Here is a 20,181-nt window from a genome sequence, read left to right as displayed (position 1 = left end):
TGGGCACCTGTCCCTGTGGCTGGCTGCCAGGGCTCAGGAGGGCAGCAAGACACCAGAGGCCATGCCTGAATCTTCCCTTTAACTCCCACCTCTACCGAGGTCAAATTCACCTTGTTGGCCTCCTTAAGAAAGCTCACACATGCAAGACTCAGGCTTTTCCTGAAATTGGAGCAAAGGTGAAAAGGCCCAATAAAGCACTGTTTGTGTTTCCAGGCGCTGGGCGGCTTGGCTCCCTCGAACGTGGGGTTAAGAACCTTGAGACACAGCGAATGGACCTCATTTCTTTCACCTACCTCTCCACGCTGGCAGGCCTGCGCTGCCCCTCCTCCTGGCTGTCCACCCATGGCAAGGCCTTTCCAGAGAAGGGCCCTCCCCTCCCTTCCAGGAGCCTCTGCCTGACCTGGCAAGTCCTGCCAGCCCTTCCCCAGAGGCCCAGGACTGCGTGTGCTTGTTGCAATACAATTTTATTTACCTCACAGTGGAACCCATGAAAGCCAAGGCATCGTTGCGGCAGGAGCTAGCAGGGGTCATGGAGCCCAGTCCTGGGCCTGACCGGTGGAGGATTTTATTTAAAGAACAAAATAAAACTAAACACGGAGAACAAATTACTTGGCTTAGATGTCAGGAATCTCCCAGCAATGGTGGAAATTTCACACAACTTCCCTTAAAAAACAACCCAAAACTGTCCCCCTGTGCCCGAGTTGCTGGGAGGAAGATGGTGTTACTGTGACTTGATCTTTGAACTTGAAATGCTAACTCCCTACCTGGAAATTTGATGCAATGTATTTTTAGACAGTCAGGCGGCAGAAGGTCCTCTGCGCCTCCCATCTTCAGGGAGGCCCCGGGATTCCCCTGTACCGGTGTCTAAGCGCTGACCTGGGAAGCCAAGTCCTCAGGGGGAGATCTGCTCAGACCTTCCTTGGAAGTTCTGAACGCACACGTGCACACATGCAGGATGGGATCGCTGAGGATGGCTCGTGGTTGGCCTTGCTTCATGGCAGGTGTGGGGTGGCATGGAGTGAACTTTACAGAGGCACAGAGAGGTTCGCAGAGGACACACAGCAAGGTGGAGGCGTGGGAGGGCTGCGGGTTTGCTGACTCAAATCAGGGCAGAGCTCTTGATTCAGAGTGTGTGGCCCCTTGTGGTCACTGCTGCTGAAGGCTAAGGTCAGCGGTCTCTTTCCTGAGCGGCAGGGGGGATTCCCTGTGCCAAGATAAGCCACCCTCATGACAGCTTTTACACCGAGTCCCCACGGCCATCCTGAGAGGTAGCCTGAGTGGGTGTCCTTCTTCTCATCTTACAGGTGAGGAAAACAGGCTGGGAGGGGCGGAAGGCCAGGTCCCTGACCCAAAGAAAGGACTCCTGCCTCTATACAGCTGCTCCTCACCCTCAGGGGAGACGTTGGGGGAAATCAGCTTTTTAGATTTTGGGGAGTTCCCCCTGGGCCAGGTCAGCTAAGGACAGAACACCCTGCAACCTGGTTGAAATGGGTCCTAGGATTGTCTGATTCCTCAGGGACTCTAGAGAGGGGTGGGCCCAGTCTCAGGTCAGTACTGTGTCCCCTATACCCACCCACCCCGGGTCTTTGCTTTGTGACTCAGCTGGGCTATAATTCTACATGCGTGTGAGTTTTCCCAGGGGACCTAGCCCTCCTTCCTACAAGGCAGGGCAGCCTCCAGGGTCCTCTGCCCAGCGGACAAACAGGAAGGTACTTCCTTCCCTTTGTCCAGTGAGCCCAAGGTGTCCCCCACACCCCAGTCTCCACTCCCACCCCCATACAAGTTAATTAATTTTGCCAAACGATAAAGCTCACAGGGACCTTACGGGTACTGACCCCACCTCACCCGACCTACAGTACTCACCCACTTTTCTTATTGCCGCCCTCCCTCCATTGCCAGGGCCACACATCAAAGGTGCAAGCTGGGTGCCAGCCCCGGCCTCAAGGAAGTCCTGTGGACAGCCAGTGTCCTGCTCCTTCCTAGCAGGGTTTCACACAGGCTCTTAGGGAAAACTCGAAGGGCAAGGTCAAGGTCCCCCACCCCTTCCTGGATTTAAAACCTCCCTCCTGCCTGACGCGGGTGGCTCGGGAATGACGTGGTACCGTCTGCCGACACTGTCCCAGCCCCAGTCTGCTAACGAAGCAGCCCTTTCAGGACTTCAGAGCCTTCTCTGAGGAGTGGGCCGGGCACCCGGACTTGTGCGTCTTCCCGGCTGGAACATCAGGAAGAGCAGGGTTCCTCCCCGCGCCCCCTGAGGACACCCTTCTGGCCCAGATGGGGAGCGTTCATTCTACTCACCCTGCCACTTCCCCTGGACGCCTTCTTCTCCACCCTCCCACATCGTCCCCCGGCCTTGGGAAGAGTGCCCTGGAAGTTGGCGGGCAGGCACTTCAAGCTTCACCCCGCTGCCCCGTGGTGCCGGCGTGTGCACATCAAAGGTGCCCTCTCTTCCCAGAGGCCCCGACGACATCACGCAACGCTGTCAGCACGGACGTTAGCGGCGGGGCCCGGAACACTGAATGCCAACTTTTAAGTATGTGCACACAGGCTTGCAGGCCAATAAACATTAAGTGTCATTTTAAAAAATGGGTTAAATAAGCAGTGTTGCTGAGGACAGCCGTGCAGGCTGATTACCCCCTATTTGCACGTCCTGGCGGTGGGAAGGCTACAAGTCTAATGACTGAATTACCACCCTAATGCCTTTTGCTGGCTGGGAATAATCCTGGGGTAACAGCTGCCGCAGGGTCTTTGGCTGGTTTCCTCTAATTGCATCCAGATGAAGGGAGCAGTGCAAGGGGCGGGGCTTCTCCACCCCCTTGGAGCTGGGCTCCTGCAGAGCCTGCACAGCCCCTGACTGGCCTGAAGGTACAGAGGACATGGGCCCCGGGCAGCCCATGGGGAGTGAGGGGAAACTGTGAGGGGCAGGGTGGCACCTGAGATGAAAGATGGAAGTGGGCAGTCGGGGACAGGTCTTGGAGGCAATGTGAGTAGGACTCAGGATGGATGACTTCCACTTGGGACCCTCCAGGGTGAATGTATCCTTGCTCCCTCTATCCCTGGACTTGGCAGCTGGAAGGTATGGGCACCAGGGCAAGGGACAGGGTCGCGATCCTGTGGAGGCTGGAGCAGGAAAGGAGTGAGACGGACCAGCATGGCGCCTGTACCAAGACTTCCTGGGGATGCTGGCTAGACTGTGACAATGGCCCCAATCATCACCCATCCACATTCCCAGGTTTCTGCCACATGACTGTGCAGAAGGACACTAGAGGGACCCAATTCCATGCCCTGGATACTGAGTCTGGCCAGTGACTTGCTTTGATCGTTGGGATGTCAGCAGGTGTGCTGCCCACCAAGGCTTGGAAAGCTGCCTGCCTGTTTCTGCCTCCACACCTTTGCCTTCTTTAGGGCTGACCTGCAGGAGGGACACATGAGACCCATGGAGCAGTGCCAAGTCACTCCTGCCCCTTCAGTAAGTACCCCCTTGACTTCAGAGCCAGGCGCTACAGAGGGGAGCAATTCCATCTGAGACCAAACCCACCCAACCTGGGCTGCTGATCGACAGACACCTGTGCAAGCTAAGCATGGGTGGTTTGAGGCCACTGAGTTCTGGAGTTATGGACTGCAGATATGCCTGTCTGCTAGGTGTCCAGAGGAGGCCCAGGCCAGAAGGACAGGGCAGGTCAGTGGCAGCCACTTCCCCTAGGGGATCAGGAACCAGCACAGAAAGCGATCCTCTTTTCCCAGAAGCAAAGTGGAGGAACCACCCACCCCCAGGACCCTTACTGCTGCACTGACTGTTCAGCACCCCAAGGTCTGGATACTGACAGCCTCCAGGATGGTCTCCCTGAAAGGTTCTTGGACAGAGGGCCTTGGATACTTTCAATTGGCCATCAAGGGACATGGCTCACAGAGAAAAGAAGCTGAGAAGAGAAAGCCTCCTCTTTCCTGATGACAAACACCTGTTAAAAATGGCACTAGCCTTCAGTGAGAGAGACTGAGCGGGGTCCTCAGCCTGGCCCCATGACAACTTGGCCCTTCACAGAGGGTTCAAGGCTCCCCACTCCCACCAACTTAGGATGTGTCTAGGAGACAGTCACGCTCCCTCGTCTGTCCATCCTCAATCCCAGAAGAGGCAGCCGACTCAGTCTCGTTCCTACCTAAGAAGCAGAACCCTGAGTGCTTCTAGGGCCCTGAGAACCGGTGGACAGAGGTCCCTGTTCCCAGAGAGAGGGCGAAGAGCCTTCCCAGCTATCCAGCACTTTCATCTTGGCTGATCAGTTAACACGCAGACTGTCTTTGGAGAATCTTGCGCACACGCACACACACACACACACACACACATTCACCAAGGCACACACATACTCACACACACGAACGCACATATGGGCCCCCTGACCCAGTCAGCCCCAGCTGGCTGCTGTATTTGGAGGACTGACCACAGACAATGCATAGATAGTCAGATGAAGATCCCAGGCAGAGGCATCCAATACTTGCCCACCAGCCTGTGGCTGCTGCTCAGGGTAGGTGCATCCTTCTCACAATAGGGCACAGATGTTCAAGGTGGGAGAGGCCCAGCTCTCAACACCTGTCCTGAGAAGAGTGACGCTTTCTCAGTTTTTTTTGGCAGATGCCTTCACATCCGTTTTGCAGCTGTGGGAATGTGACTCTGAGAGTGTCAAGGAGGCCTGTCAGGCTTGCAGGGACGTCTCTGGGCCTGGGCAGAACCCCTTACTCTTCTGCATTCCTTGGCACTGGTGGGTGGACAGGCTCCTTCTCCTGTCCCTGCTTTACACACTGCCAGGCAAGGAGGAATTCCTGGGCTGTGCTGAACTCCACCAGAGGTGACCACATACATCAAGGCTGAATAGCCCGTGTCCTGGGGTAGTGGCCGAGCATCCTGGTTCCAGCATCTGAGAGCTGACTTTTAGTGGCTGGTAACTTCTGTCACCTCTGGACTCTGCTTTTGCCATTACTATGATGAGTTCTCTTCAGGTCCCCCAGAGACATTTTCCTTAAGTTTCTACCATCTCCTATTCCCTCCACACCCATGCCCACCCCACCCCCCAACATCCATGCCAGGATCTCCATGAGGTCCCCTCACCCCTTGTCCAGAGCAGTCAGCCCTACCTATCTGCGGAAACCGAAGCCTTCCCGGGGCGTCTTTGGGGCCTTCTTGCCTTCTCTTGGGGTTCTGGGGGAAGGCATCTCCACTGTGCCCCCATAGGGGCAGCTCTCGGAGCCCGGGTGGTGGCCGGCACACTCCACGGAAGGCATGCAACCACTGTCCCACATTCCTGTCCCGCACAGCTTACACAGGTCGTGCAGGCTGCAGGGGATGCGCGGCAGGAGGCGGAACTGGTACAGCAAACTCCTGGCCTGCAGAAAGAGGACAGCGACGGTCATGTGGAAAGGGGGCGGGGCCATGCGCGGGGCGGGGCTTTGCGCGGCCGAATGACCGGGCCGGGGGCGTGGCCTCGCGAGCTCAGTAAGGGCAGCGCTCACCTTCCTAAGTACCAGCTCTCCGTTCATGTGCATGGCCAGGTTTGCAAAGTGTAGGAGCATCTGGTCAGTGGCCAGCTGCTGCTCAATGACGTCATCCCCATAGATGGCCACGATGGCCACGCAGATGAACAAGTGGAAGTAGTCCGTCTGGAGGGAGATCGTGGACCTCAGACCGCCCATCACCCAACTCCGCCTGGAGGGTGGGGGGTGGTGGGGACTCCAGGATGAAGCTGCCTAGGTCTGGGCCTACGTTTGCTGGCCCTGCAGTTCTGGGAAGCTGCCCAGCCTCTCTCAACCTCAGTTTCCCCACCTGCAAATGGGGCTGTTGCTGAATCCAGAGTGGACAATGCTGATGGGCTCTTTGGGCGGTGTCCATCATGGGGACAAAGAATGTTGTTCCTCCAAAGCCTGGCCTGTGCTCACTGTGGGGTCTTGTCTGCCAAGGTCTTGAGCGGGGTGTGCACAGGCACGTGCCCCTGCTGCTGGAACACACCAGCAAGGAAGAGCCTCTGGCAGCCGCGTGCAGGGCAGGCTTCCAGCAGGCCATCCTCAGCGCACAGCCCAGAGACTACGGTCAGTCACTGAGTGTAGGACGCAGATCCCAGCTGAGCAGCTTGCTGTGGAGGGCACCACCATCTGTGTTCCTAACCCTCTTTCCAGAGGCCTGTGGAGAATCCCGCCCTCCTTTAAGGCAGAAGACAGCCCACATGTAGTCCTGGCTGTGAGCATCCTGTCCTGTGTGAAGCTTGTGGCTTTTCATACACCCTGATTCCCACAGGTGGAGGAAGGAGAGGAGCGCCAGGAAGTCTGTGTTTAGTCCCCTGATGTGCGTAGATCACTCACCCGGGAGGAACCAAGTTCCCTAACCCTATGGTGGTGAACTCCCCACACCCGGCCTGCTCTGGAAGACACCACCCCCAGGGCGCCTGGCCTCTTCCTCCAACTCCTCTGGAATGGTCTTGTTCAGGCATCTGAGTCTAGCTGGAGAGAGAGCTGCAGGAAGTAGACACCCAGCTCCTGGGGAATATGGGGTGGGGCACGTTTTATATGGACTGGACCTCAGCACAGGCAAATTTCCGCTGCCAGGATAAGATGCAGGGCAGGCCAGCCCCATGGCAAACTAATGGGAACTGGTGCAGCCTTCCGTTTCAGAAGTCTCTCAGAGCTAAAGACATCACTAGCAGTGACACTCTCCCTCCTTCCCCCAAGAACTGGCTCCTGGATAAGAACCCTCTCCGCCATCATCCTACCATTCCCTCCCACTCTCAGCCAATCAGGAGATGGTTCCATGTGGTGACATGTGGCCCAAAGTCTGATACTGTGAACTGGCTTTGCAAGTGTCAAACAAAATGGCAGTCAACAGGCCTATGCCGATGGGCCTCCCTCCTGTCATGTTTATGCTCAGGACACAGCATGGTGAAGAAAGTCACCGTGACAGATGTCCACGTCTCTCTGGTGATGCTGAGGCTGCTCGTACTATAATGTAGTGAGGGCAGTGAGGCTCGTGTGAGTGTGTGTGTGTGTGTGAGACTGTGTGTGTGTGTGTGTGAGTGTACAAATGAGTGTGGGTGCATGTGTGTGCACACGTGTGATCTTTAGTGTTTCCATCCACCCTGCCATGCCTCCCGTTATTACTGTACATATTTCACCCTGAACGTCATGTCCAGGTGGGAAATGCAGCCCAGACCCAGATCCAGGTGGGTGCAAGCAGAAGGTGGGCTGCCACAGAGGGACACACAGCTCGTGGCACCTGCTTGGTGTTTCTCCAGACCCCTTCTGATCAGATGTAAGGCCCCATGGTGCCACTGAGCGTGGGAATTTCCGGTGGAAGATGCTGTCAGGACTGCGGAGGGGGACGCGGGAGTCCACGCCTGGGCAAGCAGGGGTCCTGCCCTCCAGGATTGCTTTAAAGGCCAATGGATTCCCAGAGACGCCCATCCTCTCAGTCACAGCGTGCCCCTAACTTTGGTGTGAAAGCCACGTGATGGTCAGTACTATGCTTGGAGGAGAATTTGTGGAGGAGACACTGAGGATGGTGGATGGCAGGCAGAAGTGGGCAAGGCTGATCTGGGCTCTCTGGAGAGGCTGCGAGGACGCAGGAGCTCGGGACTTCTCGTTGGCCTGTGGCAGAGCAGTCTCAGGGGGCAGGGAGGGATGGGATGGCACTGGCCCTAGCATGTGGACACCGGCATCCAGGCTGCCATGGCTTTGCTAGGCCTGCTGATGTCTCTCCCACTGATTGGTTGTGACAGGAGAGAGCTCAGCCTCAGAGCGTGGTAATGAGTGCAGTCAGCGGGCAATTTGCATCCATTTCAGTTACTTGGGAGGTGAGGACTAAGGCTGGCTGTGTGAGACTGGGAAGAGTTGCTGTGTGGGGGCTGTCAGTGACTTGTGGATGGGGGCGAGCTGGAGGATGGACCCCAGAGGAGGATGGCTGATGCCTGCACCCTCCCTCCCTGAAGGTGGGATGCAGAATAGTGCCTGATGCTTGGGGTGACACCTGCCTGCTCACCTGGTAGTGGGCCCAGCAGGCCTCCCAGATCCGCAGGGCCTCAGCCTCGGGGAACTCCCGCTTGAAGCACAGCAAGAGCCAGCGGTGGCAGAAAAGCATCTGCAGGCCATCCTCGCCCAGCGAGACCAGGTGCTGGTAGAAGCGCTGGTGCGTCAGCCGCAGCAGCTCCCGCAGGTACAGCTGGGGGTGAGACCAGGATGGTCAGCCTGGCCCCCTGGGCAGGCCTGTCCCCCTGGCTCCAGAAGCCCACTCCTCAGGCCACCTTCATCTTCAGAAAGCAAACACAGGAGATCTCTCTGCCCGCCACGCCTGTCTGCCACCCACTTGCTTCATTCCACGAGTAGCATTTTGCTCACACCTGCCTTTGGCGGCTTGTCCCAGATTTAAGATTGCTCTGGATGGAGGCTGTGATGTGGCCTTGGGCAAGATATAGCAATGACACCCCATGTGGCCGGGGAGGCTGACTCATGGGAAGTCATCTCAGTCCAGCCAACACCTGGGGCTGTTTCTAACACCCATCTCTTCTGGCAAGGTGAGAGGGTCATCCTGGGACCCTGACCCAACTCCCTCTTTTTCCCATGACCACAATCCATCATCTACGAGAGCTGAGTCAGGGCAGGAACGGGTGGTGCCTGAGCCTCTGGCCGCTGGACTGTGGTGTGTAAGGTCACCCCTGTGAAGTGGGACAAGATTGAGGCTATTTCTGGCAGCACTGGGCTCGGGCTGTTGACTTCACTGATGCTGTTGGAAATCAATCTCCAGCAGCTAATGAGTCACCAGCCCTGAGCTGCCGCGAGCCGTCAGGGGCAAATGGCGTCAGACCCTGTAATTACCTCCCCAGGTACCGTGGAAACCCAGGCGATGCAGGGACACCAGGCCTGAGAGGCTTGGCTGGGGTCAGCCCACCTCAGAGCAGGGGTCAAATACTCCCAGGTCACAGCTGGGGGTCTTGCAGCCTCTGTGCCCCTCCCCACACAACTGGTCTATTGTTCCTACTGGAGACAGCGGTTGCCCCTGTAGGACTGAGAGGCCAGTGTCTCCACTCTGTGGCCACGGTGCAGCTGACAGCTGACCTCCCTGTGGACATCTTATCCCCAGCTCCCACCAGGGTGCCCCTCACCTCCTTGCACCCAGTGGTCCACCCTCACTTCCTCTCTGCTGAGTTGGGCACTTCCACCCCGCCTTCAGAGGCCCCTCACGGGTAATCTGTAGACAGACTCCTCGTTCTTCCTTTGGCTAGGCCACTGCTGCTTGAGGGAGCAAGATGGGTCACTGGGCACAACTACCCATAACCCTCTGCTCAGCTGAGCCGCCGTGATGCTCAAGGTCAGACCTGTGTGCTGAGGAGACAGCCCCAACCCACGGGACCGAGACACTAGCCACCCTCCCTGTCTCTATCACAGGCACTTTCTGTGTCACTCTGCCCCAGGCCCAGCATCCTCTGCAAACACTGTCAGCTTCCAGACTATACTTTCTCCTCTGCTGAGGGCAGGTCACATCCCAGTGCCCAGCATGGGCACCAGTCAGGTTCTTGGTACCCAAAGGTAATATGCAGTAACTGAACAGGTGCTTTGACTTGTCCCTGGGCTGCATGCTGGCCCTCGCAGCCCTGGTGACCCGGCTTGGCTTGGCTCATTCCTTCTCACACCATTCAGTGCTGCCTCGTCTATACAGAACTGATCTTTGAGTGGGGTGCTGGCTGGGCCTTCCAAGAAAGCCTGCTGTTCCCTGGGGTGGGGACTCCAGAACTGTCTGTTGGCCTCAGAGCAGCACAAGGAGTCCTTCTGTTCTCACTCCACACAGGAGTCTTGGCTGCGTTGAGTCCCACAAGCCAGGTGCACCTGAGAACCCGTTCCATATAGCACTGGCCAGGCATGACAGGCCTCCCCTTCTTTGCCCTGCCAAGGAAGCTGGACTGGGCTCCCTGAACAGGGAGAGGAAGGCCATTAGGGGAGGACTCTACACAGCCCAACCTGCAGGGAGCAGGGGTGGGGAGTGGAAACCATCTCTAGAGTCCTGGGAGCAACATCAGTCCTCGAGGCAGCTGGCTGGCCCTTCCCCGGAGGCTAGCGCTGGCTGAGTTGACTGCATCCCATCAGTAACCCCCATCCTGGTTCTCTGCTGCCCAGTGACCCACGACAGCAAAGTTCCACATCACTGCAAAGACCCCAGGCAGCAAGAGGATGACATGCTACGTGCTTTTTCTCCATGCCTTCCAGTCCGTACACACACACACAGCCCCGAGCCTCACCAGCTGTCTCTCCATATCCTCATCCCGAGGAGAGCTGACGAAGATGGTGTTCTGCATCAAACCAACAAAGCACCAGAAGGTGTCCGATTCATCCAGGACCTCAGCCAGGATGGGCGCCACCAGGTCTGACATCCCTTGGGAGTAGCCGATAGCTGGGTTGTACACAGCATAGTTCAGCAGGATCCTCCTGGCAAGGCGGTGGAGAGAGCAGAAGTGGGCAGGACCCTTTCTGCCCTGGCTGTCCCCGCCGTGGCCTGTTGCCTAGGTTGAAGTCCCCAGCTCCCCAGACTCCTGCTGCGCTTGGACCTCAGGGGAAGCAGCACCTGACTGCAAGCCCTGAAACTCTTCGACCACCTCGAGAGCCCGAGCTCTGCAGAAGGCAATGGCCTGCAACCAGCTGCTCGCCAGGCCCAGAGCCTGGAGCAGGGCATGAGGGAGAATGTGAGTCTGATTTCCTTAATGGTCCACTGCCTGTGACAAAGGGTGGGCTGGTAGGGACATTTTTATGGGCTGTTAATTTTGTGCAATTATTCGCCAGGCTACAGCGGAATGTCAAAGATACCACCTCTAGTTGTGTGTGGCTTTATCATGGGAGGGCCACCCATCAGGAGATGGATGGGATGCCTGGAGGGTTTGCCCACAGTGGGGGTGATCTAAACAAGGAGCTGCTTGGTGGGTGCCCTGCTGGCATCCTTGGGCAGGACAGTGTGGTGCCCTGGCATGTCATGGCTGTGGGATTCCTGCTCATGAACAGCCGGTCCCCTGCTCTAGGGCCCTGACTATATGAACTTGCAAGGATCCCTGCAGAAGGCCGCTCCTGGACTTCTCTCCTTTGGGGAGGATCAGCCAGAGCCCACAGACACGCAGACAAGGAAGGAGTGGGTGCTCAGGCCTCAGCCTGGGCAGCTACCTCATGCTCTCCACGTTTGGGTTGTCCTCCCCTCGGAAGAACTGGTTGCTTCGATCCGTCCGAACCACGTCTTTATCCACAGTGAACTGGACATCGCGCCAGAATGTTCGGTGCTCCTCGGGCGTCATGGAGAGCCTGGCATGGGGCAGAGCACCACCCCGCAGTCAGCAACAGCACATGGAGGGGGCCGTGGTTGGCGGTGAGTTGTTCAGGGGTCCCTTGGGGCATTGAGCAACCCACACACTCCAGGAAGGGGACTGGCCTCCAACCAACCCTTGCTGGCTGGGTAGGAACTGGCACTGCTGTGCTTGGTTGTAGGAGCTAAGCCTCCAGCTCCCATGGACGTGGGTGGGTGCTGTGTATCTAAGGTTTTCTGCAAAATCAACCCTGCCTTGCAGGTCCAACCCTCCATGGGTTGAGAACGGAGCCCAACCCAGTGGGTAATGAGTGGAGCGCTGCTCAGTCTCAGAGCACTGGAGGAGAGAGCTGACCTCAGCTCCCTGGGTAGTGAGTGAAGCCTGGGTGAGACACAGCAGTCCAGTTCCTGCTGTTTTTGCCCTTAAGGCCCCTGTCCCCAGCCCAGCCTGCAGCTGGGGGACATCAGTGTCTAGTTAAGCCTGCGAACAAGAATTCAAACAACCTTTACGTGGGAGCTAAGCGGCTCAGCCGGAGGCCCCGGTGCGTGGTGTAATGACGGCCCTTATCCCTCCTGATCACTCCCACTCCTGGGAGACCCATTTTCGAAAGAAACCATGGCTCATGGCACATATTATCAATGCTGAATTGCACCTCCAATTGCCCTTCAAAGGACATTTTCCTCCGTGGTTCGGTGGGGCTGGTGGCGCAGGGTGGGGGTGATGGGCACCTTTTCTGCTGGATGTCTGCGTATTCCTTTCGCTTCTGCACCCTCAGCGCCTCCCGCTCCTCCGACGTGGACTCGTGGCTGTAATAGCGTAGCAGGAAGGGCCAGACCTCCCCCCGGATTGACACATCAACGCCACCAAAGAAAATGGCCTGGAGGAAGCAGTAGAAGTTGGGTGGGGGGAAGGAGGTGTGGATAAAATAGGACCGCTCAAAGAACCCCAAATTCCCCCCAAAGATGTGTGTTTTGGTGGCTCCGGGTGCGCCTTAATTCAGACCCAGGCAATTTGCACATGTTTACAAGGGGAAAGAACTGGTCGCCCATTCCCATACAGGGCACAAACCGGCTCATTTCAATGTCAAAGCCCCCCCGGGGCGGCGCTCCGATTAACGTGTCTTTCCCACGTCATGGCCTTAATCCCTGGTTTTTTGGAAATGCGGCATTTCAATACCGCAGAGCCTCTGTGCAGCCTGCCACGGGATCCCCCAAACCCCTCAGGATTGTCTTTTCAACGCTGCAGCTTTGATTGCTTCATCTGGGGGGGACGTCCACAACCTCACACAAGGGTCGGGGCCTCCCGAGGAGGCGACCCGTGGACGTGGGCGCGGCTGGAGGCTGCCCCAACCCACCTTCCGTCCGTCCGTCCGTCCATCCGTCCAGTCCACCGGCGCCCAGGCCCCCGCAGGTGCACCTCACCTTGCGCAGCTTGTACTCCTCCTCCACCTGGCCCAGCTCGTTCAGATGCTTGAGCCAGGCGGAGACGTCCAGCCTCTGGTACAGGCTCTCCTCCGGGTGGGTCTCGGAGGACGGCAGCTTGGGCCGGCGGATAGAGAACTGCATGCAGGTCCTTTCGTCCGCAACCTGCTGGACCGATGGGAGGAAAACGGAGCCAAAATCAGGCAGAAACTCAAACGCTTGGCTTTGAAGCCGGCGATGCTGTTCCCAGGATTTAAAAGCCTCTCTCCTCTGAGAGGAGGGGGAAGCACGGCCCTGCACACAAACCTCTAAATGGCAAGTGTAATTAGACTCAATTAAAATGAAAATACCTTCATCCTAAAATCGCTCTCCCTTTGCCACTCTGATCACCGCCCCCCACTCTCTCTCCGACCCCAGCTGTAAAAAAAAAAAAGAAAAAAAAGAAAGAAAGAAAGAAAGAAAGGAAAAAGAAAAAAAAAAACAACCCACGGAATTAATGCCCCTTACGGCCTAACTTCCCTCTGCTGGGAGGGCCTGCAATAAATTACGTGTGATTGACCACATACAAAGGGATCCCTGTCCTACAAGCGGGGAGCCAGCCTGTCAGATTGTCTCCACGAGCAGTCACAAATCCAGGGCAAAACTGTAGCTGACATTTAATTCAAAAATCAAAGGTTGTTCAGTGTAGGGGGGAGAAGGAGCCATGCTACTGGAATAAGGGAAGCCAGCAGGAGGCTCTGTGGTAAGGACGGAATTTTGAAGTCAGCGCCTTTCTAATAGGCACATACGGTATCTTAAACAGATAATTAGAGAGCTCTTATTACATTTGTATGTAGATTGAGCAAAATATGGCAGGAAGCCTTGTCAAAACATGATTTTTCAAGTGCACAGCATTGACTTTTCAAAAGGCCCTGGGCACAGGTTTCAAACCCAAAGTGCTCTGTTGTCAGCCACCCGGCCACCACCAGCCACCACCGAGGACCAAAAGCCACCCAGTCACACACCCCGGAGACCCCAGCCAGACCCAGGGCTGGCGGGGGAGCAGGGTGCACTGGAGGAGTGGAGGAGCGTCTAGAATGGTCAGGGGGCAGCTGGTGTCCTGGGGGAGGGGGTCGTCCACCCCACCGCCACTACCACTGCCACCACAGGGCGGCTGGGCTACCTGGTCTCTGAGGTGCGTCTCCGTGCAGAATTTCCACTGCTGGAGCACCTCCGACAGCTTGTCCAGGCCACCATGGTGGAAGTGAAAAACCTTGTACTGGCTCTCTCTGCTGGCGACCACCAGCTGACCACTGGTGCAGGCCTCGTCGCTGAAGGGCCATGGTGGGGGGTGGAGAGAGAAGCCTCATGAATATGCAAATACGGGGGTCTATTTCCAAGTATGATCGAGGCCACAGAGCCAGAAACAGTGAGTCCCTCCCCTGCAAGTGGGAGGGACGGGATCCCGCCCCAGAAAAACCCAGAGCTCCCTTTTCTAGAAAGGTAAAATAGCTCCGTTCTGGGCGCCCCCCAGCACTTTCTCCAGAGAGCTGCCGCAGCGGCCTTCCCACCTCTGCCTGCTGGTCACATGGTCCTTTCTGCCCAGAGACCTGGGCCATGCGCCCAGGTTAGCTGGAAGACGAACTGGAGCCGGGGAGGGATGGGCAGCAGGAGAAGCTCCTTGGGGTGGCACCCTGACCACACCCGCAGCAGGCCACCAGCCCCTCCTGGGACATGTCCATGGCTGTGCACACAGGCCTCTCATGGGTGCTGACTTGGGGCTGGGCCACCTGGACCGAGGTAGGGAATTATAGGCAGGAGGCCCGGAATCACAGCCCCTTTGGAGGGACAGGGCACCTCCATCCGGGAAGCCGAGCCCAGAACTGGACAGGGGGTACTGAGGAGCATCTCCAGGTTTTGGGGCCTGCAGGGCCACTCTGCCCAGCCCCAGATTCACTTTCTTCCCCAAAGCAGATTCTTAGCACTGGCTGGCTGCCCTCCCTTGCAGGCAGAGCTATGAGCTGGGCGATGGGACCGTTTGGCAGCCATGGTGGTTCCATTGATGGAGACATTTGGAAATGCCACATCGGTGGAACCAGTGTCCCCTCAGCCCTCTGCATGCACAGCTGGGAACACAAGTTACTTTCGGGAAGTCCGAGACCTGTCCTTGTGAGAGGTGCTTAAACAGCTTTTGCTGAAAAGCACTGACTCCTTACTTGGACACATGAATTAACTAAAAACAGGACAAGCTGGGCATCCCTGCCTCCATTTTGTATCTGTCTTTGCTCCTTTGCTCTAAGCCACTCTCTTTGCAGTCACTTTGCAAGCACCTTGGATTCCAGGACTGATAACATCTTTACAAGGGGCTAAAACTTCCCATAAGGAGCAGTGGAGACCTGCAGGACAGACGCCCCTCCAAAGGAGGACAACGACCCATAATGATGAGGCTGCACCCTGGAGCAGAAGCAAACACCTCATGGGACCAGATTGTTCCCCTCGAGTGATGACAGCGATAGCATCTTCTCTGGAACCCCTCTGGGACTGAAATAATGGTAAGCCCGAGGACGCCGTGACTGGGACTGTTTAACTATGGCATACCTTGTCCCCCGCCCCTGGTTCTTTGTCTGCTTAAACCTGTAGCTCATGTCTGGACCCTGAAGATGGCTGAAGATGGGCTGAGTGTTTACTCTGCTTCTTCCCCCGGCATGTCCCATGTCCCAGGCTGTATAATAAACCTCCTTTCTCTGACTTTGCCATGTCTCTTTATTTGGCGTTTAGGGACGGGTGGCCGGACCTGGCATATGGAATCTCAGGAGTTTGGGCCTTGGGTCCAGAACTCCACCTTCATCCTTACCTGAAGAAGAGGCGCAGGGAGCGCATGTGGCCCAGGTCCACGTGGAACACGCCGCAGATCTGCTCCAAGGTGCAGCCCCGCTGAGGCTTGTCCCAGCGCTGGCTCTGCAGGAGGCAGCTGCTGTCCGGGAAGCGCAGGGTAGCATCCGAGCTGGAGGGGGAACTGGCAGAGCAGGTCATGTGAGGTCCACGCGCTTCTCTGCCATGACAGCCACAAGGCCAGATTGGGGGGGGCATGTAAACAAACCCCCAAGCTCAAACAAACACTCAGATGCGACTGGACACACCCTGCAGGAAGCAGTCCCTACAGACACCCAGGAATGAGGGAACGAATCATTCTGGTTTGGATGGCGAGGCAAGTTCACAAACAGACCTCATTCTACTTTAATAGAGGCAGAAAGCAGTCAGGACGGCAGGCGAGGTCACGCTGACTGGCGCTCCAGTCTTTGCTGTGTGACCTTGGGTAAGTTACCAGGCCTCTCTGAGTCTTTGTTTCCCTCCCTTAGAAAGTAAGGATACTAACAAGGCTGAGTGGAACAAGCACTGTAAAGTGCCCAGTGGGGCCGGTCCTAGGGGCTGACAAAGGGTGCTGTTTTGGAACTGTTTTAGACAGGATGAGGCTTTAAACTAAGTTTAAACCAGTTCTTTGTGTCTGTTTTGGAGAGGATGCCCTTGGGCTCATATATGGGCTCGGCCCTGGCCTACCCACCGAGATCCTCCCGTGTTTTCATGGCACACAGCCCTCACAATAACCCTATAAAAGAAGTAATGGTATCACCCCACTGTATAGAAGACAAAACCGAGGCCGGAGAGGTTAAGAAACTTGCCCAAGGTCGCACAGCTAGCAGGTGGTGGAGCTGAGACTGGAGCCCAAGCTTTGTGACTCAGATTCTCACAGCACACTTAAATATGTGAAATTTTACATATTTAGAGGGCAACGATATTTATCTCAGTTCTTCTGCTTTAAAAACACACACTAGCCGGGTACATGGCTCAAGCCTGTAATCCTAGCTACTCAGGAGGTAGAGATTGGGATGATTTCAGTTTGAGGCCAACCTGAGCAAAAGGTTCCTGAGGCCCCATCTCAACCAATGGCTGGGTGCAGTGGTACACACCTGTCATCCCAGCTACGCAGGAAGGCACAAAGGAGGATTGAGGTCCAGGCATGAAGCCAGACCCTATCTCAAAAATAACCCAAGTTTTCTTTTTTAGGGCTGGGGGAGCCTACCTGCAAGGCCCTGAGTTCAACCCTAGCACTACTGAAACGAAAGGGAGGAAGGGAGGGAGGGAGAGAGGAAGGAAGGCGTCTATGAACTGGTTATGTTCCCGGTTGCAGCGTATTTTCTTACACGGATTCAGCCACAGCACGGGTTGAGTCCTGTCTTAAAGATTTAAAATGTCTGCTAGAGTGCAATCAGGGTAAAAGCCAGAGCCAGTTGTGGCCCAAGCAGAGTCCCCACGCTGGCTTGGCCATGGACTCCTGGGACCGGAGCATCAACTATCTACAAATGTCTAAATCAGCTCCTCCGGACAGCTCGGCGTGACCCGGCCTCCCTCAGCCCTTCCTCAGAGAGAAGTCCTGGCCTTTTAGGACCCGTCACTGCTTCTAGACCACTGCTGTCCTTCCCCACGTCAAAGAACTTGAGATGAGCCCGGTCCTCCCACTTCCCAGGCACCTGGCCTCTCGGACCACAGGCTCAGGCAACACTTACAGCAGGTGGGCAGGGGGCTGGAGAACCTGGGAGAAACTGAGTCTCCCAGCCACGTGGCAAACGGGGCCCCTGCTGCACTGGGAAACCACTGTTCACAAAACAGGGTGAGGGCGGTCATTGCCACCCCACCCTTGCATGCCTTCACTCAAGGGGGTCTGTGTGTCCCCCAGGATCTCCTCCAACGGCCATCCGTGTCACCACATCACATATCCCCAGAGTCATCCTCTGAGACCTGCACAACTCCCCTCCACCCCAGCCCCCTGTGCCCTGCCGCCTGTGGGGCAGGCCACACTTCCCAAGCACCAGACAGAGACTCACTGAGGCAGAGTCTGGGCAGAAGGTCCCCGCTGGTCCCCTGGGGGACAGAGCTGAATCCAAACCAAGAAAGGGGCCCGGAGAAAGAGGCTACCACGTCCCTCCCTGTGGCACAAGGCTGCTGAAAGCCTTTCGCGGCTGCTTGGGACCCACACTGGGGCCGCAGGTACAAGGAGAACGCAGATGGAGGCCTCAGTTCTGTGGTTACATGGGGCCATTTTAGAGGTGCTGCCTTCCAAGGCATCCAGGGCCACATGTGGCACCCTGGGCTGGTGGCCATGGGGTCACTGGCTTGGCACAGAACCCGCACAATTATGCTCATGCCTAAATACAAAATGTCGGGGATTTAGAAGTTACGGGGGGTGGGGGGGTGGAGGGTGCAATTTGAAATAAAACCTGGGAAAAATTAAAACATTAATTTTAATTTTTTTAACTTCACAATACTGGGGCTTGAACTCAGGGCCTTCACTTTGAGCTACTCCATCAGCCCTTTTTAGTGTTGGGGTTTTTTCCAGATAGGGTCTTGCCAACTATTTGCCCAGGGCCTGGCTTTGAACCGCGACCCTCCTGATCTCTGCCTCCTGGGTAGCTGGGATTACAGGCATGGGCCACTGGTGTCTGGCAGCTTTTTAAATTTCTGATGCTCTCTCTACACAGACATGTGAAGCAATCTGGTGACAAGCAGTATGTGGGCGGTAAATAATTTGGTTTGTTCGTAAAATTATTATGTGTGGTGCATTAAAACGAAAAGGGCAGTTTAGTCACCCAAAGACTCCCAGGACGCTTTTCTACAGAAAGGCCTGGAGACAATGTCCCCGTTAAGGAACACAGCACATCTTCATGTCCCCCACGTTTTCACCAACGCACAGACATGGAAGGGACAACCCAGCAACGTCACCCCAGCCAGAAAACCGCAAAGTCGGACATGGAGGTGTCGCTTAGCGATGCTACCAGGTTTTTGCAGCTGTCCTGCCAAAGGGGCACCTGTCCCCCACCCCCTTGAGTCTGGAGAGGACAGGGCAAAAGTGCCACCATATAAGACCCAGAACCTTGGCCTGGAGAGGCCACCAGCCCCTCCAGCCAGGGGAGCCCCGCATGGCTGAGGCCGCTGAGCTGTGAGCTGTGAGCAGAGTGGGGTGGAGGTGGCGGCTTTGGTGACCAAGCCTCGTGGTTCGGTTAGGCGGAAGCAGGTAAGTGACACCATGCAGAGGAAGGGAAACCAGGGGGGAAAGAAACCTCCAGGCCTGCTGGAGTGGGTCTCCAAGGGGCCAGACTTTAATGGGATGTAAAGCATCCAGACCTCTGACTCGCTCTTGCTTTTCTTCATCCTAAGCCTTTGAGTCAGTGATGGGGAAGTCGATGGACCCTCAGCATAGGGTCCCAAGCACAGTGTTTTCACTTAATGAGTCGGTCAATTAATGAATGCAAAGAATTTCCCCCTAAGGAGCCTTGAAAGGTTTTTGGCAGGCTTCTGTCGGAGGGAGGGACATTGCTGGGGGGGAAGGTGCGTGGTGGCCCCTCTCTCTGGGGCCCTTTCCTGGTTTGGATTCAGCTCCATCCCGCGGGGGACAGCAGGGACCTGTGCCCAGACTCTGCCTCAGTGGTTCCGTGTCTGGGCTGCCCCATGGGTGGCAGGGCGCAGCGGGCTGGGCGTGTGCGTGCAGGTCTGGGAGGGTTATGCTGGGGATGTGTGTTGTGGGTGGTCACAAGGATGGGACAGGGAGGACTGGAAACACCAGCCCTTGTGGGCTCCTCATAACTGTCAGAACTCACAGGCAATCAGGATGTCCCTTGGTAGGTGACCGGCTAGATGACAAACTGTGGACCATCCAGGCGGTGGGGTATTATTTGGGATGCAGAAGAACTGAGCGCTCAGCCAAGGAAAGACGTGAGCACGCTTAGCAGCTGTCGCTGGGTGTAAAGGAGCCAGGAGGCAAGGCTGCAGACGCTGTGATTACAAATGACTTCATGGCGTCAGGAAAAGGCCACATTCCTCCAGAAACAGAGACGGGAGCAGTGGCTGCCCAGGGTTGGAGAAAGGAGGACAAGTGGGGGACACACAGAGGATTCAGGGCAGTGACACGAATCTGCGTGACCCTGTAATGGAGGCTCCCTGTCATCACACACTTGTCTAAATCCAGGGAACACCCACCTCCAGGAGTCAGTCCTCCCGTGGACCACAGCATCAGGCGATAAGGACATTCATTGTAGGTGCGTGGACAGGAACACGGGCGGCTCTGGGGGGGTGTGGACGCCGGGGGATCTGGTTATGTGCAGGGTTCCCGGGGATACAGGGAATTTCTCAACTTTCCACTGCGACTTTCTGTGAACTTGAAACTGCTCTAAAAAAAAAAACCTTTTTTTTTTTTTTAAAAAAAACAAAAACAGGCTGGGTACGGGGGTACATGTCTGTAATCCCTGCTAATGGGAAGACTGAGGCCCAAGGCCTGCTCCAGGCGAAAGTAAGACCCTACCTGAAAAAAAAAAAACACAAACAAAAAAACTAAAAGAAGAAAGGGATGGCGGAGAGGCTCAAGCACCAGCTTAGCAAGCGTGAGGCCCTGAGTTCAAACCACCAAAAAAACAAAA

At 56.2% G+C, this 20,181-nt stretch overlaps 1 protein-coding gene across 8 annotated transcripts in view; it reads right to left on the bottom strand.

The window, feature by feature from the left end:
* Nucleotides 1-448: 448 nt before the first annotated feature.
* Tbc1d16 (TBC1 domain family member 16) overlaps nucleotides 449-20,181 on the bottom strand; it is a 76,927-nt gene continuing 57,194 nt past the window's right edge. For 4 of the 8 annotated variants that reach the window (XM_074044960.1, XM_074044959.1, XM_074044962.1 and 1 more), the window contains 9 exons: nucleotides 15,567-15,764; nucleotides 13,896-14,043; nucleotides 12,734-12,901; nucleotides 12,041-12,189; nucleotides 11,176-11,310; nucleotides 10,266-10,452; nucleotides 8,015-8,194; nucleotides 5,503-5,649; nucleotides 449-5,376 (listed from right to left, as the gene is read on the bottom strand). In XM_074044960.1, coding sequence (XP_073901061.1) covers nucleotides 5,128-5,376; nucleotides 5,503-5,649; nucleotides 8,015-8,194; nucleotides 10,266-10,452; nucleotides 11,176-11,310; nucleotides 12,041-12,189; nucleotides 12,734-12,901; nucleotides 13,896-14,043; nucleotides 15,567-15,764 — 1,561 coding nt within the window. In that variant the 3' untranslated portion in view covers nucleotides 449-5,127. The remainder of the gene's footprint in view (nucleotides 5,377-5,502; nucleotides 5,650-8,014; nucleotides 8,195-10,265; nucleotides 10,453-11,175; nucleotides 11,311-12,040; nucleotides 12,190-12,733; nucleotides 12,902-13,895; nucleotides 14,044-15,566; nucleotides 15,765-20,181) is intronic. The other 4 variants (XR_012438404.1, XM_074044963.1, XM_074044965.1 and 1 more) reach the window with 4 other exon arrangements.

The sequence above is a fragment of the Castor canadensis genome, chromosome 11 (genome assembly GCF_047511655.1).
Source record: "Castor canadensis chromosome 11, mCasCan1.hap1v2, whole genome shotgun sequence".
NCBI lineage: Eukaryota > Metazoa > Chordata > Mammalia > Rodentia > Castoridae > Castor > Castor canadensis.
This window is presented reverse-complemented; position numbering and strand designations above follow the sequence as displayed.